The 25,031-nt window shown below is 34.6% G+C and overlaps 1 protein-coding gene across 1 annotated transcript in view; it reads right to left on the bottom strand.

Annotated features, from left to right (window-relative positions):
• Positions 1-7,276: 7,276 nt before the first annotated feature.
• LOC129227805 (uncharacterized) overlaps positions 7,277-25,031 on the bottom strand; it is a 36,685-nt gene continuing 18,930 nt past the window's right edge. The window contains exons 2-5 of the mRNA XM_054862416.1: positions 18,788-18,944; positions 16,677-16,819; positions 13,670-13,784; positions 7,277-7,664 (exon numbers count right to left, since the gene is read on the bottom strand). Coding sequence (XP_054718391.1) covers positions 7,361-7,664; positions 13,670-13,784; positions 16,677-16,819; positions 18,788-18,944 — 719 coding nt within the window. The 3' untranslated portion in view covers positions 7,277-7,360. The remainder of the gene's footprint in view (positions 7,665-13,669; positions 13,785-16,676; positions 16,820-18,787; positions 18,945-25,031) is intronic.

Below are 25,031 nucleotides of genomic sequence, written 5' to 3'. Positions count from 1 at the left end.
CAAAAGGGTACACACCCCTGGCTGGCTTTTTAAGTATTTTACAGGGTGGTTCATTCTCAATGCTATGAGTAAATGGTCATTAATGGGGTTGTTTTCCTTTAGTCAAGAGTACTACTATTAGTCACTGAAATTTATAGAATAAGTAAAAAAAAAAAATAACATGGATCGACTCGAATATTCCTTTACTTCGAAGTTTTCATTCAGTTCCAAAATAATTTGCTGTTTACAATACAAAGTTGTCTCTGTTTCGATTGTACTCAGGGGCGTGCACAGAAATTTTGTGGCCCGTCACAAATGACTTCCACCACCCCTCCATATTGTTTATCTCCACGTCCCTACACATATTTCACCCCCATTTTTAAATCGGGCTTGGGCCCGGGTCAACAGGTCCCCCTGCCCCCCGTGCAAACCCCTGAATACTCCTTTTAAGTCGAAGTTTTTTTCGTTTCCATTTTATGAAATTGAAAATTATCTATAAAGATATTTTTACGTGGTATTAATAATTCATTTTATCCAAACTAAGTGTTATAGTCTATCCATTATGCAGTAAAAAAAATATTCCTGAGAAAATTTGGAAAGGAACTTCCGATAACTCAAACCTATTACTCGAAGGTTTTAGCCGCTTCCTTGGGACTTTGAGTTATTGAAAGTTGACTGTATAGTAGAGGAATTCATAAATGAAAAACTGAATATCACCGAGGAATTCATAAGTGAAAAACTGAATGAAGTGGAGGAATTCATAAGCAAAAGCTGAATATCGCGGAGGAATTGTTTAGTGAAACGCGAAGTGTAGTAGACTAATTTCAAGTGAAAAACTCAGTATAGTAGAAGTATTCCTGCGTAAAAAGCTGAATATCACGGAGGAATTTATTAATGAAAAGTTGAACTTAGTTGAGGAATTCATACATAAAAAGTTAATATCGCGGAGGAACCCAAGAGTGAAAAGTTGAATAAACCCTGATTCTAAGTTTACTCAAGGAAGTTAGGAAGTTAAACTAAAGGAAAGAAAATAGTTTGAAGATGTATGGCCAGGGAAGTATCGATCCTCTTACATCCGGGGGGAGGGGGGTGCAGAATTCTCAAATTGCCGACTTTAATGATAAAACTTGCCAAATTCACCCACGCACATACATAATTATATATATACATACATACAGTGGCGGATTTAGTCAACAGGCCCTTAAGCTATTTTAGGTATGGGCGGGCCCCTTTTTGTAGTCCAGACAACTTGTTATGTCGGTGGACAGGCTACTTTTTAAATTTCATCTCTCACTATGTGTGTCTTTTCCCTGTGATACATCAAGATATGTGGATTAATTTTATTATTTTCTTTCTTTTTAGTTCTCCCGCTGTCTTTTTTTTTTTTTTTTTCGATTGATTTTGAAAGAGTAAGAGCAACAGGAGAGTGATGCAGAGACCTTCTTTAAGGGGGCTACAGAATATCCGGAATTTTAGGGGGTTCGGGGGTTTCTCCCCCGGAGAAAAATATATATGTATAATTCTGCATTTTAAGGACATATAAGGGGTGTTTGGAATTATAAAAATATCAAGGGAAAAATGGGAAAGTTAATTTTTTTTAATGTCATACACTATTTAACAACTTAAGATGGTTCAAAAAAATTTGTTTTTGGTTCGACAAATCGTTGACACTAACTGACGGAGAGGAAGACCAAGAGAAAAGAAAAGATCACGCATTGTCACTTGCTCACATCTGCTTTCGGTATAGTTTAATTTTTGATCCATCCCTTCGAACCACCGATAAGCACAGCACCGAATTAAACATAAAACGATTAATAGTACAATATGCTTTAAAAGGAATGATATACACATTTAGAAAACATGTTTTTATAAAGTAGAATCTTGCCAATTCGGACAACTCATATTTTATGCGCTTGATAAGAAATGAAATTGAAGCACTTTCAAGAAATTTCAAAGAAAGAGAAGAAAGATTTTAATTATTTTCAAGGAGTAGAGAACAATTAAAATTATTCAAAACACTTCATTTGCTCTTTCCAGTCTCTGACAGTTTAATACTCGATTGTATAGTTTTAAGGAATTATTCGAACTTCGTTAGAAACAACTATTTTAAGTTTTATATGTACCACATATTTCTCTTAGCATTTTTTTTCCCAAGTAGAAGTAGAGCAGAGAATGAAAAAGAATAGAGCTAAAGTAAATTTTTTTTACTCGTACTAAACAGATCGACAGCATGCATCAGAAGTAAGATAAAAGCAAGCAACAGAAGAATTTCCTAAATAGTGAATTCTGGTTTAAATCAATAGCTAGATATGGAAACATGTGAGTCACAAATATGAGACAGAAAAATGAGAACCATGATTTTTACATTTTTGCTGAATGCAGCAGAGCTGAATATGGCATATTTTGGCATCCCCCCTCCCATTTGTTAGAAATTTTAAAATAAAGGGTCTTTCAATTAGGGCGGGTAGATGTTGGAGGCATACGTGGCGGCTACGTTGTGTTGGTGACGTCTGTCTTATCTGCTGTTTATTATTCAGTCACTGATTCCAAATCACCAACTCTGTTCTTAGCCCGGATGTTTCCCGTGGGCCGTAGGTAAGAGATTTCATTCGTTTTAGACAATGATTGAACGGCTCCTCCCCCCCCCCCCCCCCAAGGCACTTTTTTGTTTCTCAGTAAGAGTAGATAAGACAGTAGTTGGTCCAGTGTTGCCCCATTTTTACTGTCTCTTTAAATTCTGTTGCTCTGCCTACTTTACACAAATGCCGACCTTGAGCAAAATCGTACTTTATGCCGAGTGATATATTTCAGGACTGCAGTCAGTTTGATTTTGCTGTAAAGGTATTGGGAGCCGAAGGACTTTCAAGAATCGGATTCGGTCATTTTCCCTCTAAGTCTGCCAGTGCCTGCGAAGTCGAAGTCGGACTGATTTTGGCATAAAGGCAGGGTTCGTACGCTCCTTCAAAACTCCTCCAGCCAGGGTTTCCGCTACGGTCGCATTTTTCGCATAATGCGAAAACACTATCTGAATTGCGAAAATAAAGCAATGCATTTTTGCTTTTTTGCTCAAATAAAAAATAAATTAATTAAAAAAAAAAAAAAGAAGAAATCTATGATCCTAGAAAGGAAGCATGTATGGCGATAATCAACTTAATCTTTTTTAAATCTTAGCTAAGATGTTTAAACTACAATTAAGTTCAATAACTATTAGTCTTATCCGGCATTATGTCCGCCCCAAAAACTGCTTTATTAGGAGGAGGAGACTGCAACGTTCTAAACACCAATCGTGTTTTCTTTCTTTATTTTATGTTTTAAAAAAATAGCTGTTGTACTTATTTCTTCAAAGATGTCACAGATGAAATATGAATTTTATTTTCAACTGGAGATGAAACACACTGAGGCATATATAAATATATGAGAATGTGTAACATTTTAGCATTTTGCTAACATTTTCCCCTCAATTTTAGCTTTTATGCTAAAGAACTTTTGAACGCAACTTAAACCCTGCCTCCAGTACTCCTTCATTTTGGAATTTTTTTTTTTTGAAAGGCCCTTCAAGCTCCTTCATTTTGGTTTTAACTCCTTCAAAACTCCTTCTTTTTTAGTTCAAGACTACATAATCTTCCTCTGTAACAGTAACTTAAAATACTTTTGTTGACAACTTTACTTGGTCACTAGGACGATTGTATGAGTGTGATTTTAATGTAGTAATTTCGTATATTTATTTTTTTTTTCATAAAGATGTAATTTACAAATTGATAATAGAAGCATTAAAGTTGAAGGTAAAAATATTATTAGATGACCAAGACATTTATCAAGTGAAGTAAAACGTGTTTAAATGATGCTCGGCTATTTGTTTCAAGTTTTATGATTATTGTTCTCTCCTCCACCACACTCTCAGCAGCAAAAGTCAGATTGTCTGATTATTATTTAAATATTTAAAAATACATAAGTAGATGTACTACTTTATGTGATTGTGTTAAAAAAACAATTTTTTAGTAAAATGCAGTTATGATATTGTAAAAAGGGTCATTCACAAGTGATGGAGTAGGAGACGAGTTCATGAAATTGGGACAAGGGGAAGAGAGAGGGTGACCAAATGTGACGTTACACAGTTATTGTGACAATATGTTTATAAAAAATATGACATGTGACAAGAGGAGGAGTTAGGTGAAGTGTGACAAAGATGGAAGGATGTCGAATTTGTTGAAAAAAGGTGTGACATCATTTAATGACAGCCCATTAGTACTCCTTCAAAATTTCATTTTACTCCTTCAAAACTCCTCCAAAAGTCCTTCATTTTATTTCTGAAATTCAGTACGAACCTTGAAAGGAGTCGGAGTCGAAGACTCTAAAACTCCTAGAGTCGGTCATTTTTCCTCCGACTCCTCAGCCCTGGTATATTTTATGTTCATTTTATGACTCTGCATTTTTTTTCTCCAAAAGTCGATTACAGAATAAAATATACCATTCATATACTTTTGCCGACTGATCTGTTGAAAATGCCGACTGACGAAAAAATCTGGGGGGGGGTCACACCTCATACACCCCCCTCTTGCCATGTCCCTGGGCGCTTCGCAAAAACGTTCAATTACCACTAAATTTAATACGTTGAAAATTCCAACAAAGTTAGTGAGAAAAGCTAATGAAAGCTATCAAAATGTTAGAAAAGTCGAGATTGTCAGAGCAGTTCCTCGGGCTATTGCAAGGGAACTTTTTTTATTGGTGGATTTTTCCAATGAAATGTAATCGATATTTTACCAGTGGAAAACAAGTTGAGATGTCGATTGAGAGATGTATCAACAAAATGTTTTACGTGCATCATAGTTTCAATATATATGACAGACTTCATTGCCGGTACGAGATATTTGATAAATTCGATGGGTGATGACCTTAAAGGGATTGTGCTATTTTGATTTTTGTGCTCGTTGGCTATCACCTTGAGAGTCATAATGCATTTGAAAGCGAAAGTCATTGCGAATTTAATTATAAAGTTACCGTTGCTAATTCAATGGAACTTTAAAAAAGACGCTATCAAATCATTTGCTATATTTTTGTGGATTTATTCAATTCAGGTTTGCAACTTAGGAGCTGCAGTCGGATTTTGCATTGAACAGCATTCATCTGGATTTGAAGAACAAGATGGCAATGGATTCATAATGACTTTTATACTCAAAGTTTACGTTCCTCTTGTTTTGAGAAAATTTGAGGATCTTTTTATTTCTGTAAATAGTATTCTGCTACTTAATTCGTCTTTGTCTTGTACTGCTCAATATATGTTCTGTTTCAAAAGCTGTTCCAACAGCATCTGTTGCATTTATCCCGAAAATGTAAATTCCAAAGAAAGATGTTTCTAATTCAACAGTACGAAAAGCTAACGCGGTTATTCCAAGAAGCTGAAGATATATTGTGCTTGACGATATTTGTCGCAATACATCGATTTGAGCAATGTTCCTTTCATCATACCGCTTGCTTTTTTACGATCCATTAAAGTCAGGTGTCATCACTTATGCGCTCAATTCAGTTTTGCTTGTTAGCCACAGTTCTCTCATTCTCATGCCTACTTGATCGACTACCAACGCCACCGAAACAGCGCAAAGATGCAAATAAAACATTCTTAACTTACCTAAAGAACTACTTGATCATTTTATTGAGTTAAATGTAATGTTGGGTAATGTGAAAGAGGTAAATTAAACTTTTTGGAAGATGTACATCATTGATAGAACTCTTATTTTTAGAATTTATGGAACACTTTTAACTTATGGTATGTAAGTAGCAACTTATGAGAAAGCATAAACTTATAGCCTTTTCTTAGGGTACGAAGCGGACATTTTAGAATGAACTTGCTATCAAATTCTTATTAATATCAGTAAAAATATTTGCTACAGTATAAACGGGAAAAAAGTGCATACATGTGTTTCGAGTTTGCAAGATATTCCCTTATAAAGATGAAATAGTGAGTGTTTTGTTGAGCAATCACGATTGCTTATTGTTCTCATTTGACCATTTTTGGTGTCCGTGCCTTTTTCAACTTGGACCACAAGCCTATGAAGCACCACCGCCCACCGTCCTCTGCTGGTGGCGCGGCGCGGCTGCTCCGGTTTTGAGCTGCCCGCTTCTCCTGGTCGGAGGCGTCCATGTCCTACACGCACGCACGTTCACACACACGACTTCACACATACACTCCCACACGCCTACGTGCATACACACAGGTCTACGCACACACACAAATATGCACACGTAACCGCCCAGGAGGAGAGGCAGACTTGGTGGGGGACAGGAGCCGTTTCTAGAAACAATAACTCCAATGAGTAGGGTCCTGTGTCAGTTCGTGATTGCCAAAAACATAATTTGAATTCAAAATTTCAGAATTCAAATTATTTATTTATTTATTTATTTATTTTTTTTTTTTTTGAGCAATTACGATTGCTTATTGTTCTCATTTGACCGTCTTTGATGTCTGTGCCTTTTTCAATCCCCACGGTCACCTGCACGCGCGACTCCGTCATCCGGTAGCCGCTCCTGCTCGGTGGCGTTCATGTCCTACACATATGCATGCTCATACACATACACACTCACACACATACACACACGCGCCAACGTGCATACAGGCAGGTCTACGCACACACAAAATCCTACACATACACAACTAATACACACGTCTCCGTTCAAGAGGAGAGGTAGGCTTGGAGGGAAAGGAGCCGTGTCTAGAAAGAAGTGAGTAGAGTAGTAACCAATGAGTAGGGACCTGTCGCAACTCGTGATTGCGAAAAACATAATTTGAATTCAAAATTTCAGAATTAAAATTAATTTTTCCTTTTTTTTGCAAGTTATCTGAGCGAACACGTTGAACAGCCTGCAGGTGCAAACGAATGACAGTAGCAGACAGATGTGTTAGCCTCCGAATACCGCACTAAAAAGAGTCGCACTAAAATGAACGAAACACTAGCATCACACTTTCCCTTTTCCCCTCATTCAGATACAATCATCTGAACTGGCTGCTTGCCAGTTCCATGGCAAACGTGGTCAAAGCAAGCATTGAGAAGGCATAAAAGAAGGAGAGAGTGAAGCCTTCAATTCCTGAAGAAGGAATCCCAAGTCATGCGACATATTTGAAAGTAAAGCATTGGAAGAAATTAGGTTTCTTCCACCCGTTTCACGTAAAACGTGTCTCCTATTCGTCGAAGTTGAACCACGTGACTTGAGATCTTTGCCTCAGCATTTCTTAAGCCAATGTTTGGACTTGCTCCTGCCAGTTACTTATTCCTGCTCTAAAGGTCAAAGTATTGAAAAGGAGCACATTTTAAACATTTTATTAAAACCAACAACTTTTTACACATTGAAAACACTTTTTGGCTCATGCACATGGATTTCAAACGAATCAAAATCCGAAAAAGGATCTAATGGCGCTCCAGGCGTATCTAAAGGGTTCCAAGACATAGTCATACCAAGCCCATGGCTGCGGCTGTTCCTGTTGTTTGGGCGGATCGGTCACTAAGACATCTTCCCATCTTATCTCTGGTGGATCCGTGCTCTCGGTTGGCTCGCTATCCCAGAAATCTTCTCCATTCTCAGGGGCGTCCACGCCCATTAATATTCTTACGATGGCGTTCAAATCAGTTCTAGCCAAATCGCTGCAACCATTGTTTTTCTGGTTGGTACATCGAATGGAGTTTTCAATCTCTCTGCAAGAGAAGCAAGCATTGAAACTAGTCATTTCTTCAAACATTTTCAAATTTATAAGCCTGGTTAATAAAAGCCTTTTAATGTCCATTACAAGTAACTAAAATTAAAAATTTAAAAAAAAACCCGACTGGGTCGCAAATTTAGAATCAAGAGGGAAAATAGAAAATCCTTTTAAAAGACTTACATTATTAAAATTGCAAGTATTATATTTGTTAACAAATAAAAACTGGCAACAGATAAAAATTTTAAATCATTGCTTTTAATTTCCTTGTCGGCCAACAATGAATTCGGTTACTAATCGCTGAATAAAAGCTAAGCCGTATTTAAAATCTGCTAAGGGGACGTGGTACCAAACATCAAAAAAATTTTTATATTCATTTTAACTCAAAACTTTTTATGATTTTATGTTTATGATTTAATACAATAAAAATATTTAGCAAAAAAAAGTCGTGTTAATTTATTATTTAATATAAAATTTAAATTTTTGAAATTTTTTTTAAAAAGCTATTTTTTTTCTACAATTTTTGTCGTATCGAATCCAACCTTTTTTTAAAACACTATTCAAACACTTTTACATAAAACTAGGTATTTTTTAAGATAGCAGAGCTATAGAAAAATATTTATGATTTTTTTATACAGTATGTCTAAAAAAATTGTAAAAATCTCTTATTTTAATGTTTGATTTAAAAAAAAAAAAAAAAACTGTTTCACTTAAAGTTTCAAAAATACGCAATTATGTGGGGCGATTACTTATAAACATGTGCAAAAAATTTCAAATTGCTATCTTAAATACAAAAAAAAAAAAGCCTTTGCACTTTAAATACACCAAAACATGTAAAAATTAGAAAGTGAGAAAAACGCATTTAAAGTTTTCAATGGATGTGAACTACCCGAGGAAATTTAAAGGGATCCCAGCAGACATGACGTTACGAAATCGGTTATAACTTTTTTCCCATTTAATATTTCAGAATAAGATTTAGAACATACAAAGAAAACAGTTGAAGGATCATTTTAAGACTAAAATTTAAAAATCGACAATTTAAAGAAAATTTCACATTTTTTCGGTACTGCATCCCCTTAGAAAGCGTTATAATTCGAATTCTATACAACATTGAAGTTCCAAACACATTCTATCAGACCCAGAAAAAAACCCTCTTAACCAAAGAGTATTTTTGGTACTAAATTTTAAAATTTGTACACATATTTTCACTGCAAAAACCACGAAAAACCTTTTAGAGGTTTTAAATTAATATCTTCGTTTATTAATGTCATCTGAAGACGCAACCTAGATAAGAACAATCTCGATCAACTCTCCTTTCGAACTTTTTTTTTTTTTTTCGAAATCCGTCCATCCGTTTAGGCGCTAGAGTGACACGACAGATACGCAGACACGTCACCTTCCTTTGTGTGTCGGAGGTTCAAAATAAAACTTATTATTTTTAATTTGAATTCCCTATTTTTAAATTAATATCTTCGTTAATTAATGTCATCCGAAGACGCAGCCTAGATAAGAACACTCTCGATCAACTCTCCTTTCGTACGATTTTTTTTTTCGAAATCCGTCCATTTGCAACTCCAGAGCTCGAATACGCTACCTTGCGGTGATTAACAATACTAAAGAAGAAGGTAAAACATTCCATGCCGCGTGTTTTCTTTGGGGTAAATTACAGGCTTCAGACAGTTTGTGGTGTAATGTTATTTAAGAAGAATAGAAAAGAAAGTTTCCCACAAACACGATGAAAAATTACTGTCGTTCACTGAGCGTCAAAGCAAGTTATAAGTTACGGCATGCGTTTGTTTTACCTTTTTCGTCCGCCATTAGACAGTGGCTGTAGCTCCCCCTATAGTTTACTGGAGTTGCGAATTCGTCCAAAGTGACACAGACAGATACGCAGACACGTCAAACTTATTACCCCCTTCCTTTGTGTATCGAGGGTTAAAAATAAAACTTCTTATTTTTAATTTAAATTACCTATTTTTAATGAAAATTTTACAGATGAATTTTAATTAATATAGCATATTCTAATTCATCTTAAGTGTTTCTGTGCGTGTAGTTAGTGACATACAAAAAGGGTAGGGTCTGGTGGGGGAAAGTGGTCTATGGGGTAAAGTGGTCATTCGTCAAATAAATGGCTATAGCTTGGAAATGAATGTTGGAATGAATGTGAAAATTTTATTATATAGTAGGGCAGTTAGAAACTACATTTTGAGTACAAAATTTTACGATTGGTAAAATTTTATTTGGTAAAAAAAAATATTTTGTGTGAATGTGAAAAGTTTTTAAATCTAAACAACTCTTTTAACTTCCTTGGGAAATTTTGTTTGTCAGAATTATGAACAGATTGACTGCATAGGAAGCTTCCTACATGTCTCAAGAACTCTTACTCATTATCAGTTAGCTGAATCTATTTTAGATAATTTTTTAGAACAATTTAAGTAAGATGGGGTAAAGTGGTCATAGTATTAGGCTTAATGAATACCGTTCTTCTAATGTCACTTAATCGTTAAGTATAAGGCAGATATAAATTAAATATTAATTTCACTTAATATGTATTGTTTTTACAGTAAATGGGGTTAAATATACGAGTATATGCGTATGCATACGCAAATACTCATGTAGGCACGTATATAGACGTTGTGGAAAACGCCCAAGAACTGAACTGAACTGAGTAGTTAAGTTTCGATAAATTAGCCGGACTCGCGCACCTCGTTGTAGTTCTTATCGCAGTTGTTATCAGTTCTTCACATTTCGCGCGAGTTCGTCACAGATGTCTTCATTATGTTGTGTTTATTAATTAACAAGTTTTTATTTGCAACTAACATTGTAGTTTATTGTGCTATAATTAAATTTTTCTAAGTTAAAAAGTCCAAGTTGCTTGTGTCACAATTTCTACACGAAGGAATATCTGAAGACTACAGTACAAATGATTTCATTGCCCCGCGACTTTTGGAAGCGTTGAAGAGGTTAAAAATATGGTAAGAGTTTTTGAATTTAGAAACTTACTTTGACGCGCAACAGACGTATTCACATAAATGCACCAATAAATACATATATGGGTATCTGCAAATATTTTTAATCTATACAGATATACATTCCGACTATACACGTATATACTCGCTTGTACTCGTATATATATATATATAAACACTTATATGCTCAGGTGGACACGTATATACGCGTACGTACTCGAGTAAACGCTTACATACAAATATACATGGATGATATGATATACAAGTATACAGGGTGAGTTTAAATTTTTGGGCAAATTATTATAAGGTGTAAGAGGGGAGGATAAGAAGTAAGAATCAGAAAAGGAACATATGGTCACAAACACAATACTGACGCGCTACATGCACGCAAAGTCGGAAACTGAGGGATGCAAAACAGGTCACAAATTTATTATACATAGACAATTTTACACAACATTTTAGGTCTCAAGAAAATTTTAAAGCGATTGATGAAATTTGTGGCTTGCAGCTGTGACACAAGTGCATCGCAATCACAAAGCACGCTCTGTTGCAATAACGAGACATTTGAAAAACTTTCATCAGCCGCTGCGCCTTTGTTGCGATGCTTGCATTAGAGCTACTACAAGCCGTAACTTTTAACAACTGCTCTAAATATTTCTTAAAAACTAAAATGTTGGGTAAAAACATGTTTGTGTAACAAATTTATGATTTGTTTTGCATCCATCAGTTTCTGGCTTTGTGTGCATGTAACGCGTCAGCGAACGTAAGTTCCTTATAATTCTTTGCTTCTTATCCTCCCCTCTCACACCCCTTAGATTTTTGCCCAAGTGCTTAGATTCACTCTGTAGGCACACATGTATATAAGCTTATATACTCGTGTATACATACATGTACTGGTGTATACACGTAAATGTACGTATATACGTCTGTACAGGTATATAATCGTGTTTGCACGTATACATACGTATACTCGTGCATCACAATGTGAGTAGACACGTACAAACACGCACTGGATGTATCCACGAATTAACTCATGTATATCCGTATATGTGTGTATGTACACTTTTATATGCGTGTGTACGTCTAATGTACACGTATATACTCATTTATGCACGGATATACTCGAAATACAAGTGCATACACTCAAATGATGTTCGTTTACACGCGTATATACCCGTACATACACGTGACACTTATATACTCGTATAGACAGGTATACATTCCTGTAGGTAATCACGTATACATGCTTATATACTCGTGTATACACGTATATACTTGAGTAGGTACGTGCATGCATGTATCTGATGCATACATGTATCTACTCATATATGAACGTGTTTACTAATGTTTACACGACACGTATGTACTCGTGTATATACGCATATGCTTGTGCATATACTTGTAACTATAAAAATAACCGAAATAAACAAATATTAGAGTTGTTTAAAATGGTTTTGCAACTATTTTTAACTATGACCACTTTACCCCATGCTATAACCACTTTCCCCTACCCCATGGGGTAAAGTGGTCATAAATACAAAGAGAAAATAAAGTGTTATAAAACTAATTAAATCAATATTTATTTTCCTAAAACTCAGTGTACCGTGTTCTTTAATAATGCAATGTAAAATAAAAACAGAAACAGTTTAAGTTTTTAAAGGATTTATTGTATTTATTATTCACTTAAGTTGAAAACCTACGATTTTATGACCACTTTACCCCACCAAACCCTACTTTGTTTGGACTCGGTTGAGAACTCGTGCTCTGAACGAATGGTTAAGTATTTCAATTTGGGCTGCGGACTAGAAATTTAATTTGAACATCGGATGCATGCTGATTTCATCTGATGGCGGCTAAATGTTTGCCTTAAAGTTTCAGAGTCCTCTTTATTGGTTCAAACGTTTTCAAACAGTTTCACCTCTAAGCAATTTCAAATCGTAAAAACTTTAAATTAAAATATTTTTTTTAGCTCTAAATATTATTTCTATAAGCTTGGTTCACGTTGAAAAGAATGATACAAAATAAGTAGATATGATTTCTTAATTAAACGCTGAAAAAAAGGGTAGTTGATTTTAATACCTTTAGTTTAATTCTAAAGCAGTCCATAAAATTTAAATTGAATATTCAGAGAGAAAGAAATATAGGCGGGATATTAGAAGCTATGCATACAAAACTGAAAAGTACACCGCCTATTTCTTCTCTTATATTTTTAAGAAATTTTATTGGCTGCTTTAGAATTAATTTAAATATAAATATATTAAGATCACCTGCCTATTTTTGAATGTTGTTACGAAGAAATCCTATACTTATTTTATTTAATTCTTTTTAGTGCGAACCAAGCTTATAGAAATAGCCTTTGGAATTAAAATATATATTTTATATTTTATTTTTAAAAATAAAATCGCACATCAGTTAGGTAACGTAAAACTAAACACTTCGTAGAGTCTTTGGAGGTTTTCTTTTCTTTTTCTTTCTTTTTTTTTTTTTGCTGCCCTACCTTCGGCATTCCGACTCTGATGAATCAATTATGTTTGAATGTGTCTTTGAACTAAAGCACTCTGAACAAGTTCCGAAGGACAAAGCAGGGGCCGACTAACTAAATTTGAGGCCCAAGGCCCACAATGCTTTGGAGCCCCCCCCCTATTCTATTACTTTAAGTCAATGCAAAATAATGTTTAACATTATTTAAAAGATGTAAGTTTGAATTAATAAATCATTAATTTTCATTATTTTCACAAAAATGTATGTTTTTTTAATGCTATGCATAAGTTTTTAAAAAATCAGGGCCCCTGAAGAAGAAGGGGCCCCAGACCCAGGCGGCCTGTGTGGTAATCAGGCCCTGGGACAAGGCATTTTCAATACAGTCCTTAGATATAATAAAAAATATTTTTGGTGTCTTTACTTTGGCACATCGACTCTGAGGAATTAATTGTATTTGAACGTGTCAGCTGTCATACACTCCAAATAGGTTTGAAAGGACAAAACATTTTCTTAACAGTTCTAAGATATTGGAAAAATATTTCTTGTAACTTACTTTCCGAATTCCAACTCTGAGGAATTATATTTGAATGCACCTTTAAAACACTCCGAATAAGTTTCAATGGACAAGACATTTTCAACACAATTCAGATCTCTGATTCTACTTCTACCTGCAAATTATTATAAGTGGAATCAGATTTTAAATGGAAATAGCTGATTTTAATAAATTCTCTGTATTAAAAATGTTAAAAGTAATATTTGGTTTTGAATTTCATTCGGCAAAATGAAATTTCTTGTGCGATTTCGCAACAAAGAGAGCTCAGGTGCCTCCATTTGGTGAAAACTGGGTCACGTTGGGACGACCTGGACCCCACGACCTGGGAAATTGAGTCATGTGTAGAGATGAAAACAGTTAGAAAAAAACCGGAAAATTTCCGAAAATAACGAAAAAAAAAAAAAACTTTTTTCCCGAAAGGATTAATTTCCACTCCGGAAAAATTGAAAAAATGGATTTTTTCAACTTTTCAGGAAGTTTTAATTGAAATTTTCAGCAAAAAGTGATTAGAATTTTCTCACACTCAAATTCTGATGCAATTTCTTTCTCATCCCCTCCCCCCGTTGTATGTGAAAATACTCTCTAACTTAAATGCAAGTTGTTGTATGATAATATAATTTGCATATGGATCAAAAAACGTTTAATAATAATTTTTGAAAAAAAAAAGCTTAAACCAATATCCTTAGTGAAGAATGCATTTTCCTTCTTTATAAAACAAACAAGCATAACTTTAGTCACAAAACTATGTCTCTGTTGACTGTGCGAACCAAATGTACAGAATGCGGGTGCGGCAAAAAAAAAAAAAAAAAACCGGGCAAGCAATTTTCCATGAAACTTTATTAAAAATAAATAAACTAACACAAAAATGAAAAATATGAGAAGATCTTTAGGAATCAATAAATTTAATTGGTTTCAAACTGGCAGCCTTTTGCAGTAATACAGAGATGTAACTGCTTATCTAAATTTTCATTCAAGGGCCGCAAGTTCTTTAATCAATTATATTCCCTATATAAAGCAATAGGTTTAGAGAGTTCAAACTTAATGTGTAGCTTAGGGTAGACCTTTGACTCTAAAATAGGCCATACCATTGAGAAGGAATAGATGGAGAGAGTGCAACCCTACTATCCCGATACGGCAACAGTACCATGTGACTTGGGGAGCAATTTCGAGTTGGCCACACCAGGAGGTCCAGTAACTTTTCTCTAGCATGTACGAATGTTTTTTACTTACTTTTACTGCTGCTTATGACTACTTTTACTGCTGTGCTTAGCACGGCCGTTATGAATAAACTGAAACTTCAGTTTAAGTTTTGGTTCAGCTTAAGAAAAACCGGTTTAGTTTTGATTTGGACTTAGACTAGATTGGAAAAAACCAAAACTCAGCTTCCATTTTCAGGCAGTAAAGTTACACTGTATTATTTTTCTTTCAAAAAAAAAAAAAAAAAAATCAATCATGTTTGAAAGTCGAAAATTTCAATTAATATTTCAAGTTTCGAAGGCATTCTGAAATAGAAAATGTAATTGTTATGATTAGACACACATTACCCAATATTATTGGTTGAATGAACGACTTGACTTATTTCTGGTGTTTGACCATGAACGCTCTCAGTGAAAAACAAAAAGGTTTTTTTTTTTTTTTGTTTCTAATTAATCTTATCGTTATGTGTATTTCTGACAAGCAGAAAAAGTTGTGTGGATAGCATACCTTTTTTAATGCTTAACCTTTTATATATTCCAAGAAACACAGAACTATTAAGAAACTCTAATTTTATTCATAAAGAAATCAAATTTTCCATTTTTTCCAATTTTTCCCGAAAACCCCCCATAAAAAACCGGTTTTTTTTCCACCACTTCAAAATTTCCGGAAATTTTACATCTCTAGTCATGTGACTTGGGGTCTTTGGATCAGTTTATGCTAAGCCAATGATTGGACTTGCTCCCTCCATTTTAATTCCTGCTCTAAGGTGCTCTAAAGAGACAGTGCGCACGTGCGTGAAAACATAAATTTCGCTTTCCTGAAAAATCAACTCAATAATAGCGCACCTTGATTAGACTATTTGTTTTCAAATAAAAGCACAAATAATGAAATGCTGTATGAGTGAATACGCACATTTAATTGATGAATATCATGATGCTACCGTTGCGTCAAAAAATGTTTAAATCTCCGGTTTCAAAAGAAAATACTCCGAACGTTGCACAACAATAGCCTGTTGCGTCAAATTTGAATGCATTTTGTTCAAATTCACGTAATTACTGTTGGAATGCCTTTGGCTATGCTGATGAAGAAATAAAATGGTCGAAAGATTTCATAATATGGTGTTATCGGATAATTAATTTTGCCTACAAAAAATAAATGACAGTTAATGCGATATAATATACAGTTGCGCGTTTCTGGTTCGATTTCGGAATTTTTTTAAAAAAAGACAATGGCTTTTGAGAGATTAATTTTTATTCTAGGAAAAGATCGGCTACTTGCTACAATTGAAAATAAATGTATTTGTTATACTACATTTGCGTTGAGTAACTTTATTTTGAATTAAGAAATGTTTCTGTGTATATATTCAAAAAATCTAAGCGGTGTACGTATGCCAATAAATATGACAAAAGCTGCTAATATTAGGGAATAGACATATCAGTTAGGGTTAAATTTCAGCTCAGTGTTCTGTGTTTTAATTTTCATTTTATGACACTAAAACCATGCGATGAAAAGTTACTGATGAGCGTTGGGGTCCTATTCTAGAAAAAATTGGTAGCATTCCATTTCGGATTGACGTCATTAACTTCCCCTTAAACCGTCTAAGTTTACGGGACTTCTGTTCGGCGACGGTTTAAATGAGGAGTAATGACGTCAATCCGAAGAGGAATGATTTCATGCGATATTGGAATAAGGGTCCTGGGTGTCTTTAGGAATACATTGACGAATTATATTGCGTAAGTTGGTACAAGATTTACGTCACAAGTTATATAAGCAAGTAAATTACTTAACAGTTATGAACTCATGATCTTACCGTTATGAATGTATTCCAGATACATATCTGCATAATCTTTTATTTGCTGGATGACTTTTTCCATAATAATGATGAAGCCATCATAGTATGGTCTGCACTTTTTGTCGGATTTTCGAATACAATCTTTGGAGTGATCCAAAATCCTTCAAAAGAAATACATAAATAAAACTCAGATTGTTAAATTTACAAGACGTACTCATTTGAAAGAACTATTTTAGGGAGAGTTTTGGAAAACAGAAAGTGGTGTTTGCAGCACAAGTACTGTGTTTCACATTCGAATTTTACAATGTGTTGAAAGTAAACTTTTAATTGCGGAAGCTCAAGAGCATGACCTTTCTAAAATGACCGAATTTGTTTTGTAGAAGTTTTAAAGAAATCCGTGTTTAATGTTAAAAGAACTCGAAATAACGGATTTTAACCTTACGAAAATTTCAAAATCACAGGAAATTTTCAGAAATTGAAGTCTTAAAAACGCGATTGTTGGCCATCTTTGATTACATTAGCCAAAGAAATGGAGTACAAGAAATCGCTAGAATTGTAATCTCAAAATCCTACTCTCAGACGATCTTAGGTAATGTCAGGAGCAAGAGAAGTTCAGGGTCTGTTCCCCTGAAACTATTCGAAATTGAATGCTAAACATGCGATTGTATAGGCCATCTTGCTGACGAAAAGAAAGGGATGGGGTACAAGGAATTTTCTTCGGCTATTTTTCGAAATTGCAGCTTTAAAACACAGTTTTAGACAACCTGTCTACGTTGGTTTTCTCCAGTTTATCTTTGGTAATGTTAGGACAAGCGAAGATTCAGAATTCTTCCGGATTTTTTTTAATGAATAAACTTCTGCCTTCTCGTCAGCTCTGATTGTTGAAACAATTATACTTTTGCCTTCTGAAAAGCATCCCTATAACTCTACACGTTTAGGTATTTTAGGTCAAAAACACCGAACATCGTAAATGGGAATGGGGTAGGAAACAAATCTGAAGCCTTAGAAGTCATCAATTTTCAAAAAAAAAAAAGAGGCAATGAATTTTCGCTGAGTACTTGCGCAGTCTGGTAAGTAACTTGTCATAACTTAAAAATTACGACCTACTTTGGCCTGGCGTAAAAACTTGGAAAAAATCCGTGAAAGATATTTGAAAAAGAAAAGCCAAAATTATAACTCTAAATAAGAAAAACCCAAGAAAAAAGTTGGGAGCTCTCATCATCGGATAAAGAGAGTGATTACAGCCTCAATTCGTCAGGCCACACTGACATGGTTTTTACTACGGAAGATAAAGAGGAACTGAAAGTTGTAATAGGACGTCCAGAAGAAGTCGAAAAGATTGAAACATATTTCTTACTAATTCTGTTAAATTGGCTTGAAAGTTTTGGGAATTTATTGTAGAACGGAATGGGTTCAGGTTTTCAGGGATTGCTGTTGATGTAAGAGAAGAAGGAGCTGTTGTTGAGTGCATCGAACACAGCAGCACGTTTTGGAAGTGGCCGACAATTAAGCATCCTTTGTTATACAAATGATGTTCTGCAAATAAAATTAGTCAACTTTAAAAACTAATGAAAAGATGAGAGCTCTCCGTCGAAAGTTTGGAAGACAATAACTTGGCCTACCCACACATTTGTAAATTTTTAAAAAATTTCTTTAAAACAAATATGTCTGTATGTCTGACTCAAATTTCATGCAAAATATATTTTTCTTTCAAATAAATAGATTTTCGTAGGAACAGAAGTCTTTATTTGGTTCTAGCTAGTGATATATTGATTTTAAATAGGGAAAACCACCTTGGGCCAAAGTAACCCAAACACGTGGGTGACATTGCCCCCCCCCCCAAAAAAAAAAAAAATAATAATAATAATAAAATTGAAAATTGTTATTCAACTTTTTTTTCAAAGTGAAATTAAAATTTCACTTTGAAAAAAAAAAAAGATAACTATTCAAATATTAAATTAAGAGCATTCTAAATGCGTAGAAAAGGTATGTATTTGTTATCTATTATTCACTCAATAATAACAGCTTAGTTTCAAAAATCACTACAAGTATGGTAATGGAATTTTTTTTTCCATTTACCCCAAAAGACTCTACATCCGGAATGAGTTTTTTTTAAACATTTTTTTTACCTGTCGACAATACTTTCGAGGTCGCGTCCTCCATCATTAGCTTTTCTATCGATGAAGCATTCGTGGAAATCATATGACCATTGTTTGGACTCCTGATTGCTGCAAGCAAAAATCTCTTCTACGAACAAGGACGAAAGTGCAACTTTTTGGGCCCAATCTAAAGAAAAAAAAGCAGAAAAGAGCATAGTAAAGAATCCACAATGTTTAGCATTTTAAGGGGTTACAGTATCTCAAAAATGATGAAACGATCAAAAAAAAAAATTTTTTTTATTGCTTATTTCAAAACTAAAAACTGAACACAGAGAAAAAGTTTCATTGCTGTAGTTCAAATATTTAAAAAGTTATGAGTGGTTTTAGGCCATGCTCCCTATGTGTTCCTATGCAAAAGAAAAACTTTAAACTGCTTTTTCTCGATGATGGTATTTTTGTGTTTTCATGTCATTAGAATCCCTAAGGATTTTTTTTTTATTAAAGATACAGCTTTAAAGTAATGCTTTTTGCAATTGGGATAACATATTTGACAATACTGTGCATTCGATAAGCATCTTATAAATTACTCAAATGTTTAGAGCATGATAAACCTTTAAAAACCATTTAAAAAAAAAAAAAAACTTTGACTTTTTACATAATTAATCACAGAAAATTTTCTAATAAACTCATAAGCAAATGAATGCACAAATTTTTAGAGATGATTATAGTGATCGTTTAGCACAAAAAAAAAATAATAATAATTAGTGCAAAAGTAAAAAAGCCTTAGGGATTTCAAAAAATTGAATTTTCCTTAATTTTTTTGAATTTTTAAAGAAAGTAGGCAATATTTTTAAATTTTGAAAATAAATTGTTGATTAAGAAATAAGTATACATTTTATGGTTTCAAAAAAATATAAAATTTACTTAAATTTAAAAAAATTGCTTAAAAGGTATTTTGACCCCTTAAGCTATATATCAGAGATTTTCAACCTATCACGCTCTGCTCCCCTCCCCTTTGAACATTGATGTAAAGTCACGCCCCTCCTGAAAGTCACGCCTGATGTAAAGCTCCAACACTAAAACAATTTTAGAACATATACAGTAACAAGTCCTACGCCAACTGTGATTAGCATCGCCTCAGAGCAACGGTCAGACGTCTAATCCAAGGAATAACAGTCAGATACAGCTAGTTATCAAAATATTGGAAACACCTGTGAATAAAAGTGACATTTTTGAATGTACTTATCTTTACTAATAATAAAGCTGAAAGTCTCTCTGTCCGGAGGATGTCTGGATGTCTGAATCTCTGTGACGCGCATAGTGCCTAGACCGTTCGGCCGATTTTCATGAAATTTGGCATAAAGTTAGTTTGTAGCATGGAAGTGTGCACCTAGACGCGAATTTTCGAAAATTCAATGTGGTTCTTTTTCTATTCCAATTTCAAGAACAAAAACATCATAAGATGGACGAGTAAGTTGTGAAATTATCATAACGTGGAATCGTAGCATGGGCACAAGCCAATTGGCGAGATACGAAATTATCATAACGTGGAACCGTATTATGGGTACAAGCCAATTGGCGAGAAGATTCATCATACATTATTTGTAAATATACAGGCGAACCAAAAGACCTTTTAATTTTCCTATTACGGGCAAAGCCGTGCGGGAACCTCTAGTGAAGTAATAAAGATTAAAACTATATATCTGTTTTTTTTTTTTTTAATATAGATAGCAACGTACATATTCCGGTAGTATAGGGTGGCTTAATTGAAGTTCTGGTAGTCTGGGATTTTTTTCAAGCGCGTGAAATGTTGGACCTCTCAAATTTTAAAAGAGGACAAATTGCTGGAGCGCGTCTAGATGGAGCAAGTGTAACTGAAACATTTCAACTTTTTTAGCGTTTCTAGAGGTACAGTATCAAAAGTCATGACAGCACACACACCGCGCGGTAAGACAAGCTCGCCAAAGAAAAATAGTGGAATGAAAGCGAAACTTGGTGAAAGAAACCGATGGGTATTGAAGCGGATTGTAATGTCTAAAAATCGAACAATAGCAGCAAAAGTGACCACAGAATTCAATCACCATCTGGATTCACCAGTGTGAGTGATTCCAGTCAGAAGGCACCTTTATTAACAGAACATTTACGGCAGAGTGGAGATTCTCAACACACTTTGTCACAAAATGTTTCCATTATTTTGATAACTATCTGTACAAGCAATATACAAGACAGTCCGGTTATCCCATCCTGAGACTTCAGCTTCGTTCTTATTAGAAGTCCTCAGTCAGGAATAATGAATAACCGAGCTGGAGCCAGATGTCGTCTGATTGAAGCTGAGAGTTCCAACAAACTGGTAGATAAAGTGAAGTTATCTCATCAGCGAGTGTCCGCAGCGTGGTGCGGTTCGACTCCTGACAGTGCTTCTGACACTTGCTGGTGAGATAAATTCACTTTATCTACCAGTTTGTTGTCACTCTCAGCTTCAATAGGGCCGTTTCCATGGACTTTTTCGACCCCGGAAAAAACCTGCTTTTCACCGCATTCCAGTTATTAGCGGGTTTTATGTGGAATCTTTCTCCTCCTGCTAGCTTCTGGAGTGAAAGCGGTGTTTTTACCCGGAATGCCTTACGCGAAACAAGTTCGTCTACTAGCCGCTAAGAATGCTGGGTAAAAACCGCTTTCTCTGGTACAATGGGAGAACCTCCTTAAAGATGGAAACGGGGAATTTTTCAATCGGTTTTTTTGCGGAGCCAAATCGTGGATTTTATGGGTCGAAAAGTAAGTTGTGAACGCGGCTAATGAGATGACATCTGCCTCAAGTTCGGTTATTCACACTTCCTGACTGAGGAGTTCTAACGAAACTGCAGCCTCAGGATTCGATAACCGAGCTGTCTCGTATATTGCATGTATACTCGTAGTAATGCCTTTGCCCAGGCTTAGCGGCGGTAACTTACTACAGATATTCTGCTGTTGATTTGAGGCGACGATATGTGATCAATATAAGTAGTATACAATCGGAGTTTGAAACTGATGCTGATTAGGATATAAAAGCTGGTGATTTGATTAAAATATGAATAGTTTCGTACATAAAATTTAATATTACTACTCGACTTTATTTTGTTCATACCATTATTAGAGCACATCAAAGAACTAGGAACGAAGCACAAATTTGATTCAGTTAAGTATTGTTCGTTTTTCACCAGAAGGCACTTGACTCCTCTCTCGTCACGTGGTATCCGATGATTCTATTTTGCTGTTTTCGGCAGAAGGTATATTCGGACCATAGCATTTTGTTGCAAAAGCAGCGGTTTTAAAAATGTAAGAATAACTAAAATGACCACAGACAAGTGAAGCAAGCGATGTAAAGGACACTAAGACATTTTTTGCACGTAAAAATGCACGCCCAAGTTAAGGCTGTCTGGTTGTCTCCTTTAGAAGCGCGTGGATTGCGTAAAGATCACCCCCGCGTAAAATAGAACTCTGCGTTCAAGGGGGCGTGGCGAAGTGCCTTCTCGTGAAAAACGGACAATAATGGGTGAAGTTGGCATGTAATACCAGCTACTTTCACAAAATGAGTGCGAGGGCTGCCAATGTTTACTTCCCAAGTTTTTGAGGAAAAAAGAAGTGATTATGACAAAGCACAACTCAAGACACTAAGTATATCTTGCTCTATGTTTTAACTTTAGTATGCTTTTCTGGAAAATTCAGATTTAGAGATATGTAGATGAGAAACACTCTACCCCCCCCCCAAATGGCAATAATATGGGAAACATTTGCATATTATTAAACATTGAGTAAATCAGTAAATTACAGTGTTATGGCTTCACTTTATTTTATAGGTTCACGCCCCTTCCCCTTAAAATTCTCCAACACACCCTTAAGGAGGCACGCCCCTGAGGTTGAGAACCACTACTATTTTCCAGACATTTGACATTTTAAAACCCTTTTAGACGAAATTTTGAAATAGTTAACCAAACGTGTTTTTATTTGTTAGATAGTGTACTATGCTAAAGAGTATCTTACAGACAAAATTTCAAGTTTAAAGGTGAGAAATTAAAAGAGTTATGACACGTCCAATAATCCGGAAATATACTATTGAAATACATATTTCAGATAATAAAACGATGAAACATCAAACAAACTTCTTTGTAAAATATTCTCTAAACAATAATAAAACATAATATAAGCATTTGAATTGATTAATATAAGATTATGTATTAAAAAAAAAAAAAACACAGAAAAAAAAAACTTGCTTTTGCGACGAGAATCCGTGGTTGGGAAAATGAGCCAGTCGCATTCTCCCAACCCCTATTTCTTTATGTTGTCAATCCCAAAATGAAAAATTGCTGTACAGATATCAATAAGCAGACTGTAAAGAGTCAACTACAAAAAACGAGCTGATGTGTGCATCACATGACTTCCTTTTACTCCAATTTAATGTCATTTCCCCATTATTGGCAATTTTAATGTCATTCAATTGTTTACTCTCTAAATATCACTAACAGAGTGGCCAAACTAAAACCAAATTTAAAAAAAAACAAAAAAAAAAAAAAAAACCGCCAAATTTGTCGCCAAGTTGGCGACAAAACTTGGCGACCAAAAGACTGGCGATATATTGCCAAGCGTCCGACAAATTATAATACCACTTGAGTTTACATCGAAATTAACGATGATTTCCTCCAAAAAGGGGCATAAGACCACTTAGAAACATCCGAATGCAACCAAAAGGGGGAGGTGCACAACTAGACCCCCACTAGGAGTCTACGTACCAAATTTCAACTTTCTAAGACATACCGTTTTTGAGTTATGCAAGATACATACACACATACGTACATACATACGTACATACGGACGTCACAAGAAAATTCGTTGTAATCAACTCGGAGGGCGTCAAAATGGATATTTCGGGTGTCTGTAGGTTCCTAGGCGTAGGTCCCTCCACGTGTGGTCGGGTCGAAAAAAAACTCAACATTCATTCGGGGGTGAGAAAAATGGAAATTAAGGCTGATTTTTGAGTGAAATTTTTTTGCGAATACAATACTTCCTTTTTTGTAAAAGGAAGTAAAAAACGAGTAATGTATTCAATTAATAAATGATTAGCAGCTGTTTAAAGTTTATGTCCGGTATACAGGACGCCACGTCTGAAAGGATTAAGATAGGCGTTGTGGTCGCCCTAGAAAACTTTTTTGATCATAAATTTACAATGAAACTTACTCGTTGCTTAGTCTTTAGTAGTGATGGTACTGGTGGTGTCCTGGATATCTGAGGAATATCCAAAAGAACCTTTTCCATTTTGTTGAACTTTATTGCGTATTTGAAATTCTAAATGTAAGTAGTAATGAATTGCTATTAATTTCTATTCAAATTAGTTTTTATTTCTTACAGAAACTATAAGGTGTTTATTAAACTAGCTTTATAATGACATCAAAACTTAAAAATTTCGTGATATTCTAAATAAAATAATCATTCCAATTAAAGTAAAACTGTTAAATGTTGACATTATATAAAACAATTTTTCCCAAGAACTAAAAACAAGAATTGTGCTCCGAAATTAAAATTAGTGTTAAATGTTCAAAAAGAGCTGAGAAATTGTTTGTTGACTTGGAATGCTTGTTGCAGGTGACGATAAATGGGACCCTCAGTCAGAGCTAAAGTGTTTTTTTTTTTTTTTTTTCATTTTGAAAGCGGCTAAAGTTTTTTTTATATGGAAAAAAGTCTATTAGCTGCTTTGTTTAGAAGGTACTGCAATTTTATTTGTTCGTTTTTTTTTATTTCTTTCATTTTTTTTACGCATCTAATTCTTTAGATAAGTAAAGCATTTTTATTCCTGGAAATCAGCTAAAAATAGTAAAACATTATTTTTGAAATAATTATCGATTCTATCTATTTTTGAGAATATTGATCAGATACTAGAAAGAAGATATTGGTGCACGGGAAAGTAAGCTCGTTTAGTTTTGGACGGAACTTCTTGTTACTTATTTTCCGATGTCAAGTACGTTAACTATATCGAATGTTTATGGTTTATTTTCAATAAAATCGTACATGAGGCACATATTCCCGTGACTTAGTTACTTAGCTCAACAAAGTAAACTAATGCCTAAGCATAAATAATTAACAATATTTCTAAAGTATTGAGAACGAAAGAAAATTGTTTAGTTATTTTGAGCGTTTACATTGAAAACTAGTTAAATATCCGATGCATTCTTCAAAAAGGGGCAGACTAACATTATTTATTTCCCATACATAGACAACCATTTTAGGGAAAGGGGTCATTCTT

The sequence above is a fragment of the Uloborus diversus genome, chromosome 8, assembly GCF_026930045.1.
Source record: "Uloborus diversus isolate 005 chromosome 8, Udiv.v.3.1, whole genome shotgun sequence".
NCBI classification, from domain to species: Eukaryota; Metazoa; Arthropoda; class Arachnida; order Araneae; family Uloboridae; genus Uloborus; species Uloborus diversus.
This window is presented reverse-complemented; position numbering and strand designations above follow the sequence as displayed.